Below are 20,104 nucleotides of genomic sequence, written 5' to 3'. Positions count from 1 at the left end.
CAGATCTGTGACGACAGCTGGCCGGAAGTAGTTGCGGAAGTTGTTTTATGTACACATTATGACTTCCTGTGCAAACCTGTTCGCATCTCTTTAGCTAGCAGAAACAAATGTTCAATGCATTAATGAAGATTTGCATTTAAAGTCAAGTAATTAAACAACTCCCTCTCATCCACACCGAAGAACTAGTCCGATACCGTCGGATGTACGTTGGTGTCAAGAGACAAGTGCTGTCTAACCGTCTTTATGAGAGTGTGGGCTAGGGAAACTAACGGTAGCTAGCTGGGGTGATAGCTGGCTGGCTAGCTACCAAGACCGATTCACATTAGTTAAAGGCCTGTGATGTTTTTGAATTCTTCTTTTTTATCATCATCTTCTTTTTTAAGATACACGGTAAAAACCATTTAAAAAGTCATGTCTGGTTTAAACGAAAGCGCGCTTAAGAAAATGCTGTCCAAGGTGAGCAACTAATAAGGCTTGTTAGCCAGCTTTTAGCTAGCTAAAATTGTATATCGCGAATTTACTGATAACTAGAATTTTCTATTTTGTCTCAGTGCCGGCTTGTGCCATTTTGTTTTTATTTCTGCCTGTTTGTAGCTAGATAGATGGCTAGACTACGCAGTAAACGGTTTAGCTATGAATATCGTTCAAAAGCTAACGACAGCTTGTTGAAACACGAAGGTAAATGGGTAACTATGATAGTACTAGAAAGCATTTGAAATAAAACTTAACAATCTGACGTGCTTATAGTTCACATAATGATGCATAGCTAAATTGTTAACTGGAAATTAGCTGCTGCTGTACTACCGCAGCGCTATCAATTCCAGTGCACATGGGCAACGTTAGGTATACTGTAATGTCAGAGCAGCTGGTCTAAACGTTAGCTAGGCTACCTGTTGTCAGGTACTTTTCCGATGATCAGGATCTGCTAAATCTGATAGCATTAGGAAACAGATTTTTATAATGTAGCTAGCTAACGATGTGACACATTTTTATGATTTATTTTCAGCAATACAAATACAGAGATTTGACAGTTCGTGAAGTCATCAATGTAACCTCTCAGTACAAGGATCTGAAACCAGTCATGGATGCATATGGTAAGTAACGTTCCTGATTTTGTGAAAAGACTGCTCATTGTGTGCGGAAGATAGTGTTTCGTCTGTATGGATTGATACGGCACTATAATAGCTGCTGTTTGGCTAGTGAGTTTATTCTATATGAATAGGACAGCCCTAACCAACTCGGAATCATTTTAATACACATTCCTTATACATATGAATAAGCTTAAATGTATTTTTTAATGGAATTTCAATTTGGATCCAAAATATCACTGGGGTCAGTGTTTTCAAGTATGAATATCTCGGGAAAAAATATGCGTGACATTCGGAACATTTTTTTTGGTAGCTCACGCATAAAGGCCTACTGAATGTGAACTTCTGAATGGAAAGATATCAGCCTAATTATGGCTGAGAACATTTATTCATTCTCGGAACTTTCACATTTTAAGGCTTTTTGGAATGCAGTTAATATATGGGCAATTTTATTTCAGAGCTATTTCATGAAGATTAACAACCCTTGTTTTCATGCATTATTTTAAACAAATAAATAATTAGGTCACCATACCAAGGAATTCTGGATTTAGTAATTTCTTTTACTCTTTCATGTCACTTTTATTTTTGTCATATCATTGTCTTTTACCAGCAAGAGGCAGAATTACTCATGGTGGGTGGAGGTACGGTGAAAAGAATATACATGAAGAACACAGTAAAATGCACATTACATACATCAGGCAAATCAGGGTTTCATAGGGCTTCTGTCCCATACAATTCAACTAAAAGGTCTGCATAACAAAATTACTCTTGTCTTAATTTAATTTTTACTTTGTCTAAGCTGTGGAATCCAGTCACTTTTCCCTTTTGTCCAGATAGTATTGCCTTACATTTTGAGTGCTTTGAGCTTTCACCATATACAGCATTCACTGCAGATGTACATGGCAGCTGTCTTCCCTTTCAGGCTAGAGATTTTACAGATTTTGCAGGACCAAGGTGCATTAGATGACAGTTGTCCATATGCCTTCAGTTGTAAGATGAACTGTCAGGAAAATAAGTTGTCACTAAAATATGGAAGACAAAAAGGTATTCAGTTTGATTCAGTCTTAAAATCCCTTCAAGTCAGTAAGCATTATGTTCCACAGTCTCTGCATCTCAGACTTAGTTATACAATTTCCCACAAATACAGTAATGGGAGCCATTTCATTAGTTTTTATGCAGGGAAACTAAACCAAGCCCCCCCTGGTGTCCAAGGTTTGTATTACATTAAAATACGCTAAATTGGATTTACACAAAAATCATAACTGATACTTGAGTGTTTTTGAGTTATTTCTCTTACAAGGTCCCCCACCAAATTGTGAATTGGAGTATTTCCCCCCAAAGATGGTTTTTTGGACATAATTTAGACTCCTGTTAATTTAGACTCCTCAAATCCTGACAATGACACGGTGAAGATGTGGTTGCATAAATGGTAGAGAAATGGGGGGAAGAATTAAGAGCATGTATGATGCTAGTCCTCTCTAATGTTGTCTGATTTGAGGTGGAAGGAACTAGCAGAAATAAAAACATGCATGAAATGTGTACTGTGTAGTGAGGGGAAACAGTGAGGGTGAACACAGTGCAGTCTAAAATGTGCCAGTGAGATGAAAAAGAATTTGATATGATCTAGGTGCAAGTTATTGACACAATATTTACACTCATGGTTTACATACACAGTGAAAGAACAAAGCACATTTGAAGAGGAATGATCAAAATCAGTAGCTTAGTGCATGCTAAGTTGCCAGCATGTAAAAGTCTTGACAAGTGTTGCAGCCTCTGAATGCATGTGGCTGTCTTTGTAATTATCTCAGCGATGTTTTGTCCACAGTGTTTAACGATGGCTCCAGCAAAGACTTGATGAGTCTGACAGGAACAGTGCCAGTGAGCTACAGGGGTGAGTGCATTAACTGCCTGATCAAAGAAAATGCGCACAGAAACGCTGGAAGCCCATTGCAGAGAAACGTAGATGTTATTGTATTTCAATGTGAAAAGGCTCTCAGCCACTCGGGTGGTTTATACAGCTGAAGGACTATATGGTTCTTACCGAAAGGAATGGAAATTGAACGGCCGTGTTATTTCTTGTTCTTTTTAGGAAACGTCTATAATATTCCGGTGTGCCTGTGGCTCCTGGACAGCTACCCATATAATCCCCCCATCTGCTTTGTGAAGCCCACCAGTGCCATGATGATCAAGACTGGGAAGCACATTGATGCCAACGGCAAAATCTACTTGCCCTATCTGCATGAGTGGAAGCACGTGGGTCACTTTCCTCTTTTCTCATTGTGGTGTGGGTCAGTTCCTGTGTCTCAGTCGGCTGTGGGTTGGTTCCATAGTGTCTCAGTGGAGTGTGGGTCCTTTCAACAGTGTCTTTTTGGGGTGTGGGTCATTTTCCCTGTGTCTAATAGGGGTGTGGGTCAGTCCCAGTGTCTTAGTCATGTCACCTTACATTATCCTAAAGATTGAAAATAGTTAGATCGAGTAAATAGAATGGAGTATTTCACTCTGTTTGCCATTAGGTAAGCTGTCCAAATTGCACTGTGGTAACTGCAAGTGTTCGACCAGGTGGAGTTTGCACAGTTTCTGTATAAATAGGGAATATAAAATTGATCGGTTGGCAACATCATGGCCCTGTCTAGTCAGTTGTGTGTTCTGAGTTTTCCCTGTTGCCCGGGTTCCTGGTACTGATTGGTTTCTGTTCAGTTTTCTAATTATGTCCTGTGAATTGGTTTACAAGGTTTGAGTCTGTCTTACAGTTTGGATTCCGGCTTGTGAGTGGTTTGCTTTCTGGTTTCTGAGTGTGTCCCCGTGGTTTGGTCTCTGGGTTCTGAGTGTGTCCCCGTGGTTTGGTCTCTGGGTTCTGAGTGTGTCCCCGTGGTTTGGTCTCTGGGTTCTGAGTGTGTCCCCGTGGTTTGGTCTCTGGGTTCTGAGTGTGTCCCCGTGGTTTGGTCTCTGGGTTCTGAATGTGTCCTCTGCTCCGGGTTGCCGGTTGTGATGAGTCTGCCCTGTTTGTGTCTCCTAGCCTCAGTCGGACCTGTATGGGCTGATCCAGGTGATGATAGTGGTGTTTGGGGAGGAGCCTCCGGTCTTCTCGCGTCCCACAACGCAGGCCGCCTACCAGCCTTTCCCTGCCACTGGGCCTCCCAACCGTGAGTTCAGAGCGTGTCAAAGCGCGCGCAGGGCACGCCACCAACACAATGTGTAATGCTTCTGTAACTGCTGTAAAAATTTAAAATGAATCAAACAACGTATTAGTCAAACTAGCGGAGGAGCATCTTATGATAAACCTTTTAAAATCTGTTTTGTTGTGTCTATTATTATGGGTGTTAAATGCACTTGTTCACCATTGAACAATATGAAGTGCAAAGAAGAATAATCAAAATAAACATCGCTGTTGTGCTGTGGTTCACTGCAGCCCTTCTGAGTAACATCACGACGGTACAGACACCTTAAAGGGAATTTGCATATTGATTTTAATTTTAAAGTGTGAACTGTAGAACAGCATAATGGAAAGAATCAGGTCCACTCTTTGCATTGTAAATACAACTTTATTTTGTACGAGGGCAAGTTTGAGCCATCATCTGCGTTTGTAACGAGAATAAGCTTTTCCCTGTGTTTCAATTTTGAGGATACTCAACTGCTGTGTTTGTAAAGACTGGACATAGAGCGTATTACTCTTGTATTACAGTAGATGTCACTGAGTGTCTTCTCCTTGTGGTGGCGTATGTCTGTGCATGCACCATATGTGCATTTCCTGGGCTGTTGTGAAATAGTTGCGTTAGTGTTCTGTGTTTGCTGTGGCGTCTGTGTTTTTGTTTTTTGTGGTGGTGGTGGTATGTGAGAAATGTGCGTGCGAGCAGTGTACAGTGTGTGCTCTCTGTGCCATGTGAGTGTAATGTGTGTTCGGGTGTGTATGCGTGTGTGTGGGTATGTATGTGTGTCTGTGTATGTGTGAGTGCGTATGTGTTCCCTGGGGGTTGCTATGTGATATGTCTGTTTTTCCTTTAGAGTCCTACATGCCCGGGGTGCCAGCTGTGTCCCCCTATGGCCCTGGCCACTCTCCCAGCCCTGGGTAAGCTGCCACCTCTAAAACCTCACAAAGCCCACACATCCATGTAGTCATGCTAATACAAGTCTATATACAGCACTTACTGTATGAACGGTGCAGAAAAGGATAATATGAAGTTGTGTAAATGCATTATAACACATTTTTATTTCTGGTAATGCTTTTTTTCCACAGCGGGTACCCAGGGTATGCCTATCCTAGTGGAAACTCATACCCCACTACAGCTGGCCCAACTCACTACAGCTCCCAGAATCCTGTCCCCAGTGTGGGTAAGTTGGGTAGCCCTGTAGGTTGCTGGGCATTTTACTTATATTACAGGACTTCATAATTTTAAAATGTTTTATTACTGTTCTGGTACTACAAAGTGGTGATCACAGAACTATGCTCAAGTAGTCAGAATAGAACTAGTTCATCAGCAGTGCTTGAATGATTTATTTGAATATGATCATTAAATAGGTAATCAAATAAAAATATTTGTTTGAGCATTCCTCTTAAATTAGCATTCCTTCTTCCAAATGAATGACAAGTTATTGTAGATAATACTGTGTCATTGCAGTGTCATAATATGGCAGTTCAAATTAATGTAGATTTTGCTTAAGATTATAGTTTCACTTCCCTAGCAGGTTATATAATTTAATGAGCCACAACATTTGCAAGATAATGCCTCTTCTCACCAGAGGCAGTCTGACTTTTCAATGACCCCTGAACTTTGCCCTTCTGGCAGGAACCATGCCTTTTGTGACTACAGCGGTTTGTTGCTCCCTATGGAAAAGGTTGCAACCGTAACCAGAGCCAAGGCGCTAAAGTTTGCTGGGCATGGTGTTTCGAGTCTTAAAAGGCCCGGCTAAGGTAGCCTAGCCTCTGGGCCTCTATATTTAGGCCGAAGAGAGACACAGGAGTGGGGTGCATTATCCCAAAGAGCTGTTTTCCTGTGCAGTTGGAATTAACTCTGACCTTCACAGTGCTGACTCGGCACTGTTACACTATACACCATAATCTCCCCAGCCGTTCCTTCTCTGTACAGTCTCAGCCGACATCCTCTGTCTACCACTGTACTCTGACATTACATCAGTAACTACTGAAAGTCTGAGCCAGTCAATCTTAATTTAGGCTGTTGTTCTTTAGTACCCCTATTCTAAATCTATTACCCATTACCGTATTGCTATTACATTAATTAGTTGGTGTTTTACCAATTACCCACTTGATGCATTAGAGCCATAAGCACTGAACTGCACTTATTGTAATAACTAAGACCTGCCCTTACAGTCTCATGCGATAAAAATACCCCGTCATGACATTTTTCTTTGGTAGAATACAATAATATAAATCTTGGCTTGCAGTTACTATTGTATCGGTTTGAGTTGTGTTAGAAAAACATTCGCGCTAAAGATAACAGGACAGAGATGCTGGAGATGACAGGCTGTAGATGTTGGAGGTGACAGGCTGCAGGTTCTGGTGATGACAGGCTGGAGGTGACAAGCTGTAGGTTCTGGAGATGGCAGGCTGTCAGTGGTGGAAGTGACCAGCTGTAGGTGCTGGAGGTAACAGACTGTAGATGCTGGAGGTGACAGACTGTAGGTGCTAGAGGTGACAGTCTGTAGATGCTGGAGGTGACAGACTGTAGATGCTGGAGGTGACAGACTGTAGATGCTGGAGGTGATAGGCTGTAGGTGCTGGAATTTTCAGGCTGTAGGTGCTGGAGGTTTCAGGCTGTAGGTGCTGGAGGTTTCAGGCTGTAGGTGCTGGATGTTTCAGGCTGTAGGTGCTGGAGGTGACAGGCTGTAGATGCTGGAGGTGACCAGCTGTAGGTGCTGGAGGTGACAGGGTGTAGATGCTGGAGGCGACCAGCTGTAGGTGCTGGAGGTGACAGGCTGGAGGTGACCAGCTGTAGGTGCTGGAGGTTTCAGGCTGTAGGTGCTGGAGGTGACAGGCTGTAGGTGCTGGAGGTGACCAGCTGTAGGTGCTGGAGGTGACAGGCTGTATGTGCTGGAGGTGACAGGCCGTAGGTGCTGGGGGTGACAGGTTGCTGATGTTTGGCCTCCCTGGAGGTGAATCTAAACTTAGTTTAATTCTCTCAGTGCCGAGCCGTGACGGCACCATTGGAGAGGACACCATCCGCGCCTCACTGATCTCTGCAGTGAGTGACAAGCTGCGCTGGAGGATGAAGGAGGAGATGGACCGGGCGCAGGCGGAGCTGGATGCCCTGAAGCGCACCGAGGAGGACCTCAAGAGGGGCCATCAGAGGCTGGAGGAGATGGTGTCCCGCCTGGACCAGGAAGTGGTGAGAAGCAGTCACCTTACATAATCATGCCCATGTCTTTATTCATTGAAACTAGCACACATTGAGTGTCCTTATTCAGGGAGCATAACACACACAAAACATGTGTAATCAGGGGATATATTCCTTAATTCCTTCTGCTCATTCTGCAAGGAATGTAAATACTTTGCTAATTTGGTCTGTCTGTCTGTATGTCTGTCTGTCTGGTAGGCAGAGGTGGACAGGAATATCGATCTGCTGAAACGGAAGGATGAAGAGCTCAGTGCTGCCCTGGAGAAAATGGAGAACCAATCGGAAAACAATGACATTGATGATGTCATTGTACCCACGGCCCCCCTCTACAAGCAGATCCTGAACCTTTATGCTGAGGAGAACGCCATTGAGGACACCATCTTCTACCTGGGGGAAGCGTTGCGACGTGGTGTCATTGACCTGGAGGTCTTCCTTAAGGTGAGCACAGGGTTGTGCATTTCCAGTCCCTCCTCCTTCCTGTCTCATCCCTCGTTCCTCTGCCTCCTGTCCTCCCTCTAACTTCCTGCAGGGTTTATTGTTGCTTGGTGGTTGTCTAAAGGTTGTGTGTGTGTGTGTGTTCGGATCAATTCAGCACTTTTGGATCACATTGTCACAGATTTTTTTGAGATTTGGTATGCTTATTTTGCCTTGTATGAAACCCATGGAACTGAAACGGCACTTGTCTCAGATCATTATTAAGGAAGATATGGGCTAAAAGCAAAGTTTGGGCAAATTAGGGTTTCATTCGGAGAGATTTTGCCTTGAGGCTGTTATTGTTTCTTCCACAGAGAATTTTCCAAGTTACGAGATTTGATGATTTCCCTTCGTTCTGTTTCTCTGTATTTCAGTTTGAGTTGAGTTGCCGCTCCTCGTGGGTATCCTCTGGGATACCTTTCTGAACCCTTTTTGTTTTCTTTCTATTTTGTTTTGGTTGTTTTTGCTGAGAGGCCATTTTTTTGGTTCCTTGCTATCTTTTGTGTTTGTTTGGTGGAACATAACAATAGACACTGCAATTGCCATTATGTCAAGTAAGACCCATCAAAAATATTGGCCTTGAAATTTTGCAAGTGACTGACTTTGTTAGCGCTGATCATGTTCAGCTGCATTGTAAGGAATTAATGATGTGAAACCAGTCCAGATAAGTAATTATATCTTGGCAATGATTCAGAAACCCAAGACCAAATTTTCTGGTTTATGAGGTGCTGATGTCATTATAACCGTTGGTGAAAATTTAATTAATTTTGAAATATGTTTTTTTGCAGATAAACTTGCAAGATTAGAATTACTCAAAACTGTTACCTTTAATTTTGGGCTGAACATAATATGTATGCAAAAGATAGAGCTGAAAAAGACCTTTGTTGGGAATTATACAAGAGGCTTTTCTCTATGACTGATAGTAATGTGGATATGGTAAGTCAAAGTTGTGGAGTCGTGCTAATTTGCCAAATCTTTGTGCACATCTCCCTTATAATAATTATCCGAGACAAGTGTAATTTTGGTTCCAGGGGTTTCTTATGAAACCAAATTATCATGCCAATTCTCATTAAAATCTGTGACGATTCAGTCCAAAAGTGTGTTGAACTGACCCGTGTGTGCGCGAGTGTGTGCGCGTGCGGTGGTTGTTGTGAGTTTGCGGGTGTGTGTGCATGTGTGCGTGTGTGCGCATGTATGTGGTGGTGGGGTGGGGGGGGGTTGTTGTGGGTGTGTGGGTATGGGCTCAGCGTTGCGTGGTTGTTGTCTGAAGGTTGTATGTATGTTTCCCTCTCCACAGCACGTGCGGCTCCTGTCCCGGAAGCAGTTTCAGCTGCGTGCGCTGATGCAGAAAGCCCGCAAAACAGCCGGCCTCAGCGACCTTTACTGACCTCTGACCTCTCACCCCTCTCCCTCGTGTGGGATCCTCCTCTCACACAAACCCCTCTCATTTTTATTTTATATGACTTTCTATGTCCTCTTTATGCCACCTTTCTGTAAATCCAAGTTCAAGAGCATGAGAGTGCTGCCTTTTTATTGGCTTAGTGGCTGTGTTGCCAAATACACACAGACAAACACTGCACACTCTCCCAGAGAATCATCTTCAAGAAAAGCAGTTTGTTGATATGTTTCCTCTGGTTTTTCTAAGAGAAAAGTTCCGAGATCAATCTAGACAGCCCAGATGTCAGAGACCTGTACAGTTAATTACATCTGTATGTGCTTCATGTTTGCTCATAATAATCTTCCAGATCACAAACTCTGCCAGGTATTTGGTGTTGTAATATAAGCATCTTCCTGTCAGAGTCCACTTAAGACTGCAAACACATGCCAGGGTAGCGTTAGCATAGCGGCTGACCCATGACCATTAATAGCATAGCTTATGATATGAGAAATACAATGTTAGCATGTGATGACGGGGAATGGGAACTGGTGTATAAAGTAAAATGTTAAGGTATGAATGTGAATAATCAAACTGTGAACAGCATATTCAGATAAAGGCATGGTTTACGGCTTTTTCATGTGTGATATCCTCTGATTTTAGTGTAGAGGGTGCACACCAAAAAGAAATAATGCTGGGAGAATTTGTCTTTATTTTCTTTGTCTTTAGAGTTTCCAAAAAGAGCCGGTGTAAAATATGATTTAACTGCGGACAGCATCATCACTGATGTGTGAGATACAATGTTAGAATAATAATACAGGCTAGCTAGTGTTATGTAAAAGGAAGTACTAGGATGTGATGGGATATGAGCTGTATGTGGTGTCTGCGCTGCATAGTTGACATTCAGTAAAGTGGCTTCTTGCTCTTTAGTTTGAAAGGCCATATACTGGTAACATAGGAAAGGTTGAGCTAAAAATACAAGTAAGCCATTACCCTTTCAGCTTGACTGGGGTGAGCTCCTGAAGATGTACATCCCTGTGTAGTCTCTTACAAAATGGCTACTGTGTGTAGGACTGCACCAACATGGATGACTCTTGAGTTTTAATCTTCAGAATTTACGGGGCTGATCTTTAAGTGAAGAAACTGACATCACCTTCTGCTGAATGCTCTACCCTCTGTTGCCATTTTATGCATTTGACAGTCAATCCAGACTAATTTATACAGACATACAGAGGGACACACACACATTCATTTAGACTGGTATGTCCACTGCTTGAGTCAGTGGCAGACACCACCTCCCACAGACTCAATAAGTCGGACACATCTCCCTACTGGCTCATTAGTTGATAAATCACAGCCTGTCTGGACTGTCTGTTAATAACCATCATTCTACACAACATCAGGCCAAACCCCTGCAGTTATGTGGGGAAATCTGTTGCTGTGTCTGGGCACTATTTGGGGATTTGAATCCACTGATCAAGGTCTTACACAGGGGTGAGTTTTCTGCTGTTATGCTTTTCCTTTTATCCTTTCTTGATTCACTGCTGAGAATCCCTCTTACTATTCAGAAGTAAGGCATATATTATGTATGTATAATGTATGTATTATAGATGTCTGGATGTTCTCATTTCAAGTGCTCTTCGGTGTGGTTTAAATATGTATATGTATAATCTGTGCATCTGCACTGCCTAGTCCTCTGGGTCTTATGGAAGTTAAAGAATGGGGTATGCATTAAAATACACATTTGGAGGCATAAACGAGTGCATTTCTGTTCCCTGCCAGTCACCACCAGCTTACCGTTTACTTTTTCTTATATTATGTACATTTAATTAGGTTTGTTTTCCCTTAGTTACTGTCAGTGTTGTTTTGAATCAGAATTATGCACAAACACAACTCCAAACTTACTCCAGGCTAACTTATTTCAGTGAATATTGAAGTTATTTTTCTGTTTAATTTTTAGTTTTGCGTTAAGAAGCACTTTCAAGGAGCTGTAAAATGTTATCATTAGTTTGGCGGTTTAATTTGAAAATAAAGACAAATTTCCACATGCACATATCAGTTGTTGTAGTTACTCATCCCTGTGGAACTGCATTCAGCTGAACACAACGAAGAGGCGATTTGCCATGTGAACGGCAGCCAGTTTGAGAGGAAATATGTGAATGTTGCTTTTTGGTGTCTTCAGCTGCCATTGACTAACAGCTATTGCCAGCTGCTGTAAGTGACATTGATGCAGGCATGAGAAGGCCACTCAGTCCTTTGGGAATCCGCTGCATGTTTATGTAATGGAGTTAGTACAAGCAGATATTGTTACTGTGTGAAGCTCTGCCCTTTGACCCCTAATGCAGCTGGTCAGAGCTCAGACGGTACAGTGCAGAACCTGCCTGCTATGCACTGTCCGTGAAGTTTTTTCAGAAACAAAGGCCTTCAGGATAAACTGCATCTTTCAAGGGACATCAATGGAGAGCAGAAACACAGTACTGCCAGATTACTGCAGATATTTTTATTGTAAAAATACAGCTTTGTATCTGCCATAAATAATGCTTAAGATTTCACATTGAAGTCAAGAACTGTTGCTCCAAAACTGGTTTGCTGCTAATGCTAAAAGCAAATGTAATTCATGTATTAAAACTGAAGCGAGGGAAGTGGTTACCCTGTGTATTGTTCATAAGGCCTTGTCCCATTGAATGACACTGCTGGTTAGTTTTGCACACTGAAACACAGGCTTAGATTGGAGTTCTGTAGTACGGGATGCCTCTGCTGTGATGGGAACAGGGGCTCTGCAGGAATGGTTCTGCTGAACACAAAACGGCAAATCCAAAATGGAGGCCCATTGCAAAATGGAGGCCCATCCTGCTCGCTGGGCCACCTCTACCTGCTGTGTGTTTAAAAGTTCACTTTCATGCATGGACCTGGGAAGAAGAGAGAAGCACATCCGCCAGGATGTTCGATGCCCGTACAGAAACGGCCCATCTCTGTCCGGAGGTCTGCTTGGACAGGTGGGGGAACCGGATGAAGAGCAGGGCTGTTTTTAGGTGTGTGTGCGATTGGGGCGGAGGTCGAGGTGTGGTCGATGAGGTGCAGTCTCACATGGACAGCTCCTTCTGCACACCCCACAGGGTCTCCGCACTCTTCACCAGCTGCTTCTCCTCCTCGGGCTTCAGGGACATCTTCACCACGTCCGTCAGGCCGCTGCTGCCCAGCACGCAGGGCACGCTCAGGAAGACCTCGTCCTTCACCCCGTACATGCCCTGCGGGTGTGGAGAGAGAGAGACATGGTCAGGAAGACCTCGTCCTTCACCCCGTACATGCCCTGCGGGTGTGGAGAGAGAGAGACATGGTCAGGAAGACCTCGTCCTTCACCCCGTACATGCCCGGAGAGAGAGAGACATGGTCAGGAAGACCTCGTCCTTCACCCCGTACATGCCCTGTGGGCGTGGAGAGAGAGAGAGGCACGGTCAGGAAGACCTCGTCCTTCACCCCGTACATGCCCTGTGGGCATGGAGAGAGAGAGACGTGGTCAGTACGGGCTTTACTGAGAGAGAGTGCGCATATGTGGGAGTGAGAATGGGGTGTGTGTGAGACCGGTCTGTTTGTGTACGAAGGGGTTTTTTCTGTGTGTGTGTACTGGGTGTGTCTGTGTGCATGTGTATGTGCGCACAGGTGTATGTGATGCCTGTGAGAGTGCGTCCACACGCTTGAGCCAGTAGAGGATCATAAACTGTACAGCAGGGCTGCGCAATCCTGTTCCTGGAGATCTACTGTCCTGTAGGTTTTCACTCCAACCCGAACAAAGCACTACTGCTGCGCAGGATTAGCGACGGACAGCAGCGCAGAAGATTACACAGAGAAGGTATGGTGGAACAATTATATTTTGTTTCAGTGCTAGATTTTTAAAGTTATGCATATATTAAGAATCTTGGTTCTCCGAGAGGTTCCTCTGGGGGATGTTGCCAGCTGATATCATTACATTTTGCATGTTTTAAGGTTATGCTGCATTGTTTTTGTGTCTCCCTCTGTGATAAACTCTGTATACTGGAGTCACTGGTGAAGTTAGTCCCAGGGGAATAAATTTACAGAATGTGAGAGGAAGCAGGAATGTTTTCAAGAAAATATGACTCGGGTTTTTCTGAATTGGAGACTTCTGAATTGGTTAAACTAACTTACTTTGTATTGGCCTTGGGTCAAAAGTGACCCTTTTCTCCATTTACAGCAGTAAAAAACCCTATAAATTTTATTTTTTCTGTATGAAATTCAGTTACTTTTCCTGGAGTGACCCAATCTTTAGAAAAAGTTAGCCTTTTTTATATTTTCATAAAAGCAATACACCATCTGGGTACCAAGATTGTCTTATGAGTCTTTTTTTGTTAACCGTGCGGTGAGGAAATTAGAAGTCATAATCAAAGTTTTGCAAACACTCTGAAACCAAACCTGAGCAGCAGTGATTCTGCATTGTATGATCTCCTGGTAAGACAATGTTATTTGAAGCACAGTGCTAGACTGGGAAATACTCACATTGACAAGCGTGGACACTGGGTGCACCTTGCGCAGGTTCTTAAGGATGGACTCTACCAGGTCTCCCACAGACAGCCCAATTGCCCAGGAAGTGTAGCCCTTCAGCCTAATGACCTCATAGGCACTGGTAGAGAATGAACAACAGCAATATGTATATCTGCTTTGTCATCTTACTGCTGTCTAAATTAATTTGTGTTAAAATAGTTGAGAAACATCTTGATTATATTTCTAAGTGTTCTATTGAAGTCTGCTGACTATCTGATATCATAATAATTTCATTTGATGTTAGTTCACAGCACTGTGATATTTACACACAAACTAGTTCCCTTTCCATCTATCCACTAATTTGCAGTAACAACACAAAAATCTAAACTTTGCACAAAATCTGTACAAAATAATCAAATCATTTTTGGTTTAATGTTTGATAATGTTTACATTGAGATGATTACAGCTGCGTAAGGGGCAGGAGTTGAGGAACTGACTCCTGTTTGAGGCTGAGCTCATTTGAGACTCACCCCTCCACCACCTTCCTGTGCACGTATCTCCAGTCTTCCTGATCGACATCTGTGCCCATCTCTGGGTTCAGTTTCTGGAGGGAGACACCGGCCACATTCACACCACTCCAGACGGGCACTGTGAGGAAGAAGGCATGCTGATTGGACAGTTTCCATGGAAAAACATTTCAGTACAAATCCATTATATATTTGGATCTACAGCTTACATTCTTCAAAGGATTTGTGTGGTTAAATGACACAGGTCCTGCGCTTGACTGAGGAGAATGCTGAACCATTATAGGCCCATGAGAGTGGACATTAAATGAGCGAACTGACACTGGAGTGCTTCGTGACAGACAGACAGACCGACGTCCTGCTGAAATCTGTGCTTTCTGTCAGACGGACAGACAGAAAGACTCACCGCTGGAGTCTCCGTGCTCTCAGATAGACAAACATACTCGCCACACAAGTGCCCGTGCTCTCAGACAGACAGTCATACAGACAGACAGACAGGCAGACAGCCAGACAGACAGGCACTCACCACTGGAGTCTCCGTGCTCTCAGACAGACAAACACACTCACCACACAAGTGCCCATGCTCTCAGACAGACAGTCATACAGACAGACAGGCAGACAGACAGACAGAGAGACAGACACTCACCGCTGGAGTCTCCGTGCTCTCCGATGATCCAGCCATGGCAGCTGGAGGGGTGGACGTGCAGCTTCTCGCTCATCAGGAAGCGGAAGCGGGCGGAGTCCAAGTTGGTGCCGCTGCCGATGACGCGATGCCTGGGGAACCCACTCAGCTTCCAGGCCACGTATGTCAGGATGTCCACTGAGAGGGGTCCAAACCCAAATGTTACTTTCACTGCTCACTTCAGGACGTGGCTCAGCAGTTAACCCCCCCCCCCCCCCCCCAACCTTGAATTAACTAAATTACACAGGTCAGTTCTGATAGACTTACAGTCCACAAGAGCTCTAGAAGTATAACCTTGTAGGCATTTGTCCCTGCCCAGCCTCACTTTGAGGTGGTTAATGATTATTAATAGTGATTTGATGAAGTGTGACTTAATCCAAAATGTGTCATGATGTTGAATGCTCCGCCCATGCCCTCCTCATCTTTTGAAAGTGAGGCCATAAACTCTCAGAAAAAAAGGTTCAAAAAGTCTCCTCTGTGTCTCCATAGAGGAACCCTATCTAGTTCAAGTGTTATTCGTCAGGAAAAAATCATTCAATCTGGGAGCTTTCACTCCTTTCACACCTACCATAGAGGGTGCCATAAAGAACTAAAAAGACTCCCACTTTGGAGATGGGTCAAATAACCCTTCCTTCTGAGAGTGTGATGGCGGAGCGCTTCTTGCTTGCCTGGGTTGGAGACGACGAGGATGATGCAGTCGGGGCTGTACTTGACGATGTTGGGGATGATGAACTTGAAGATGTTGACGTTCCGCTGCACCAGGTTGAGGCGGCTCTCGCCTTCCTGCTGGCGAGCCCCGGCCGTCACCACCACAACCTTGGAGTTCGCCGTTACGCTGTAGTCTAAGGGACAGGAAGTCGCAGGTCACATGACACGAAAGCAGCCGCTCGCTGCAGGATACTGCTCTCCCTACACTGAAACTGCTCTCTCATAATGCTTCTCTCTCCACGATCATGGCCACATCCTGAACTGTAGTCATTCTTCATTTTGCAAAATTATTATAGTGCTATCAGATAATAGTTTTATGTAAATATGTTAAAATGTATCTTTCCCAATCAATTTAACACAACATTACAAATAATAATGCCGCACTCTCAATACTGCTCTCCCCTGCATGCTGTTCATTCTTGCAGGTGCAGGCAGTTAACTCCTAGTGTTGGTCTCTGATGCCTGTTGCTCTCGCCTCATGCACTCTCTACCACTGATCTGTCTTGCATTCATGCATTTCTCGGTTCATTTGCATCTGGAGTAGGGTGAAACTGCTTCTGGTATTCATAAGTTGAGAGAAATAAACCATATATTTGTTGGAGAGAATGTGAGTGTATAAGTGCATGAGAAAGTGAGGGGAAACTGTGCCCATGTCCTCTGTGAATCTGATACAGGTACACAGAGCAATCCTGCACCCCAGGAGTACCCCCCCAGGACACCCTGTGACAGCCTGGACTTTCTCACCTTTGCTGGCTACAATTTTGGGCGTGCGCAGGAAAAGCCCCCCGTGCTGCAGGTCCAGGGCTTCACCCTTCAGCTTCTCCTCCATCACATCGACCAGGGCCACTTCATCTGCCAACTCCTGCTCATCACACACAACACTACCATCACAAATGTACACACAGTACTGCCATCATACCACCTCATCACAAATATGCTCAGTGCTGCAACCACACCACCTCATTTCAAACACACACATACACAAACACACTCACAATATGACCATACCCCTCAACACACACACAATGCTACCATACTCCTCATCTCACATAAACACACACTAACACACACAATACTATGATACCCCTCATCACACACAGGACACTACCATCACATCTTTGTTTCTGGGTGGAGCTGTTTCACACTGCTTAACTTCAGCACCAGAAATTCTACTAAATACAAATTAATATGAATGATGGTGAAGGACCAAAAATCCCCAGTGTCCAGCATTCAGAAAGTACATGCATCCATCCATTATCTATACCCGTTTATTCCTGGTCAGGGTCGCGGACGTAAATTAGGCGAGAGGCAGGAATACACCCTGGATAGGTTGCCAATCTATCGCAGGGCACACGCACCATTCACTCACACACTCATACCTATGGGTAATTAATTTTGAGTCCGTGGGAGAAAACCAGAGTACCCAGAGTACACGGGGAGAACATGCAAACTCCACACAGAAAGGCCCGGGCCGGGATTCAAACCCAGCACCTTCTTGCTGTGAGGTGACAGTGCTATCCACTGAACGACTGTGCGGCCCTCATGAAGTACAACTTTACTGTAAGAAACAGCAACAGGTACACCTATATTCTCTCCTTGGGGTTGCGTTAGGGTGTAGAAAATGACTTTTATTGTGACAGCTTTCTTCAGGAAGAAAAAAGTCTCTGCTTTAGGATTCTGTGTCAGACTGCCCCCCCTCTATCCCCCAGCCCCCTACCCACTGCACTCACCTTCATGAGGATGCTCATGGCACAGGCCATGCCCACCATGCCGACGCCCACTACCGTCACCTTGTTCCGGGAGCCAACGGGCTCCTCCCTCAGGACATGAGAGATCAGCTTGTCGTACGTGTATGCCATGGTGACAGGCTGGGGGGAAAGGTAGGAGTGAATGGCACTCGTATGACTGTGTGTCCCATTCTGTTTTTGTGTGCACTTCTGGATAACGCAGAGCAATCAGATCACCAGTCAATGCACACTGAGGTAGACAGCTGGAATGCCATTACACCATTTTTAAGGATATTTGCAAATAATTGAATTCATTATGCTATGTGAATGAAAATCCTTCATTGCGCAACAGGAAGCCTGTAGATGTTTCACAGATGCTATTCACTCCTTTCCCAATCTGTAGCATCTCCTGTTATTGCCCAAATATATAAAGGTATTATTGGAGCAAAACAACTGAGCACCTGTGACAGTGGAATTTGTACTCACAGAGAAAAATGCTTTAGGAGTTGCAAACTTGTAGAATTTTTTTTCTCTCCCACAAACACAACACAATGAAGAATTTGTTCATTGTAGAAAAAAATTCTACAAGTTGCATTTTTTGATACCGATGTGTGACTGTTTTGCACCACATTCACTGCAGCAACTGTAGCAAAAATGTGAGCGTATGAGTTTCTTAATTTGTGATTCGTAGAATAGGATTTGTGCACCTGCAATGAAGAATTTGAGAAGGTGTAGCTGTTGTGTTGCGTTTGTGGGAGATTAAAAAAATTCTACAAGTCTGCAACTCCTAAAGCATTTTTCTCTGTGACTACAAATTCCACTGTCACAGGTGCTCAGTTGTTTTGCTCCAATAATGCCATCATACAAATCACCCTATCCAGTACCACTGGTTGTCACCTACTGCGTAAGTGAAATTGTTGGCACAAACTGTTTCTGGAACTTTTTAAAATGTGACAGTACACTTAATTTACAGAGTCCTGTGCACATTTGAGGCAATTAAACCAGAAAGCAAATTTCTTCTCAAAATAACGCTTTCCTCTAAGGTTACCATTATGGTCCAAGATTATGATGCTATTAAATTTATATAAACTGTCCCGTCTCGTAATTTGCGCGGGTGATAGCCCGGTCAAACCCCCTTAATATTACAAAACAACCCAGCCCCTCGCATAATATAGCACGAGGATGACAAAAATATTTTCATATAGGCCTAATAAAGATGGAGATAACTGTCAACCTTAACGTAGTCAATTGTGTTATTTGCATAATACTACGTATTTAAGAGCATATCGCCAAATGCTCGGAGAAACAAAGCGCTACAATGTACAGATTCTGGAATGCCAATTGATCAAGATTATAGTTCTTGTCAGTTGTTGCAATCAGGTGTTTGACGGCCACAGTCAACAGTGCTGGGGCCCATCGCTCTTTCTCTTCCTCCTCCCGGGCAACATCAGTGACAGGTGTTCATCAAAGACTCGAACCTCGCAAAGTAGCCTTCAACATATTGTACCAAAACAAACTTTTAAAAAATGAAAACGGACATATGGTAACTGCGTTTTATTTTAGTGATGCAATTTGAGCATGCTCTATTGCTAACAACGTTCTGTTAAGTATGCTGCACTTCAGCCCCTACAACTACAATAGTAAAGTTAGGCTACACATACTCTAGCAATAAACAGAACACAATCATTTAGCTCACATTTTTCTTGTACAAGTGTAAAAATCCATGTTCAATTAGTCTCAGATTACTTAAACGAGAAAAATCAAATACCGAGGAATTGTGGAAAATACTACGGAAATAAGACCCAGGCTGATGAAAAAATACATCTACGGACCGAAGTCATTTCCCAACAGAACCTATGGTCGTTTTACGAGTCCAGAGCCCATCCAGATTTGAAACAGAACAGCTATTGATGTTACATGATTATATGTAGCCAACAAATAATTTAGAGCATCTAGGTGACCGTTTTGAAGATGCTGCTGCGGTATCTTAACAGTTATTCTTAAATTCATTTATTTGCCCTCACCTTTTTTTCTTTAACTTGGAAATGAGAACCTTGCGGAGACGGAATGTGTTCCAGTGGACGCTCCTCCTTAGACTCGGCTATCCCGCAGCAACGTTCACGCAGGCGGAGCCACTCAGTATTTAAAGCATTGCAAAGACCAGACTCGACATCATTTACATACAAGTCAGTGCAGGCGTGACCTCTTCCAAGTTCAGAAAGATGAGCAGGACACGCTGATGCCTGAGCACTTCTGCTAGCTTCACTTTCACGTATTTTCTACTGTTGACCTCTCGTGACACCCTATTTTGCAATCCAAAATGTGTTTGTTTATTATTCTTATTATTAGGTTATAAAGGAGACATCATAACAGCCTGTATGGAGACCAGAAACACTTTTGCTCCAATTATGAAATTATGATAATGAATTTCTGTTTAGTTTCTATCAAATTAATTTATGCTGCTCTAGTTTTGGAATCATGCACTTAAAATATTCCAACAGAAATTAGGTAATTTGCCAAAATCAGTTATCCTCAACTATATGCATAGATGTACACCAATTCGAGTGTGGATAATTATTAAAAAATATTTTTGCACATATCAACTCCTGTGTCCAGGTCATGTGCATGTTTGATTTCCATAGCCTGGTGATTTGTATCTACTGCACTGGTAAGCTGAAA

The 20,104-nt window shown here is 43.5% G+C and overlaps 2 protein-coding genes across 2 annotated transcripts; one reads left to right on the top strand and one right to left on the bottom strand.

Moving 5' to 3' along the window:
• Window positions 1-40: 40 nt before the first annotated feature.
• LOC118227766 (tumor susceptibility gene 101 protein-like) lies at window positions 41-11,340 on the top strand. The gene is made up of 10 exons (XM_035418628.1): window positions 41-456; window positions 1,007-1,094; window positions 2,914-2,979; window positions 3,178-3,341; window positions 4,105-4,231; window positions 5,091-5,154; window positions 5,323-5,417; window positions 7,227-7,429; window positions 7,637-7,876; window positions 9,210-11,340. Exons 1-10 carry the CDS (start codon window positions 412-414, stop codon window positions 9,297-9,299), a joined length of 1,182 nt encoding a protein of 393 aa, XP_035274519.1. The 5' UTR covers window positions 41-411; the 3' UTR covers window positions 9,300-11,340.
• Window positions 11,341-11,765: 425 nt separating this feature from the next.
• LOC118227767 (L-lactate dehydrogenase A chain-like) lies at window positions 11,766-19,557 on the bottom strand. The gene is made up of 8 exons (XM_035418629.1): window positions 19,450-19,557; window positions 17,429-17,566; window positions 16,443-16,560; window positions 15,659-15,832; window positions 14,955-15,128; window positions 14,315-14,432; window positions 13,800-13,923; window positions 11,766-12,535 (listed from the first exon to the last, which is right to left on the bottom strand). Exons 2-8 carry the CDS (start codon window positions 17,555-17,557, stop codon window positions 12,371-12,373), a joined length of 1,002 nt encoding a protein of 333 aa, XP_035274520.1. The 5' UTR covers window positions 17,558-17,566; window positions 19,450-19,557; the 3' UTR covers window positions 11,766-12,370.
• Between the last annotated feature and the right edge of the window lie 547 nt (window positions 19,558-20,104).

The sequence above is a fragment of the Anguilla anguilla genome, chromosome 5, assembly GCF_013347855.1.
Source record: "Anguilla anguilla isolate fAngAng1 chromosome 5, fAngAng1.pri, whole genome shotgun sequence".
Taxonomy (NCBI): domain Eukaryota; kingdom Metazoa; phylum Chordata; class Actinopteri; order Anguilliformes; family Anguillidae; genus Anguilla; species Anguilla anguilla.
Note: the sequence above shows the minus strand (reverse complement) of the source record. Positions and strands in the feature narration are given on the sequence as shown.

Bases quoted from the DNA above. Each gene is read 5' to 3' on its own strand.
- LOC118227767 (XM_035418629.1), bottom strand. From the start codon at position 17,557: ATGGCATACACGTACGACAAGCTGATCTCTCATGTCCTGAGGGAGGAG. The intron at 16,561-17,428 runs GTGAGTGCAGTG...TGTGATGAGCAG, and splicing joins CCATGAGCATCCTCATGAAG to GAGTTGGCAGATGAAGTGGC. The intron at 15,833-16,442 runs GTGAGAAAGTCC...CCTGTCCCTTAG, and splicing joins CAAAATTGTAGCCAGCAAAG to ACTACAGCGTAACGGCGAAC.
- LOC118227766 (XM_035418628.1), top strand. From the start codon at position 412: ATGTCTGGTTTAAACGAAAGCGCGCTTAAGAAAATGCTGTCCAAG. The intron at 2,980-3,177 runs GTGAGTGCATTA...TGTTCTTTTTAG, and splicing joins AGTGCCAGTGAGCTACAGGG to GAAACGTCTATAATATTCCG. The intron at 3,342-4,104 runs GTGGGTCACTTT...TGTGTCTCCTAG, and splicing joins ATCTGCATGAGTGGAAGCAC to CCTCAGTCGGACCTGTATGG.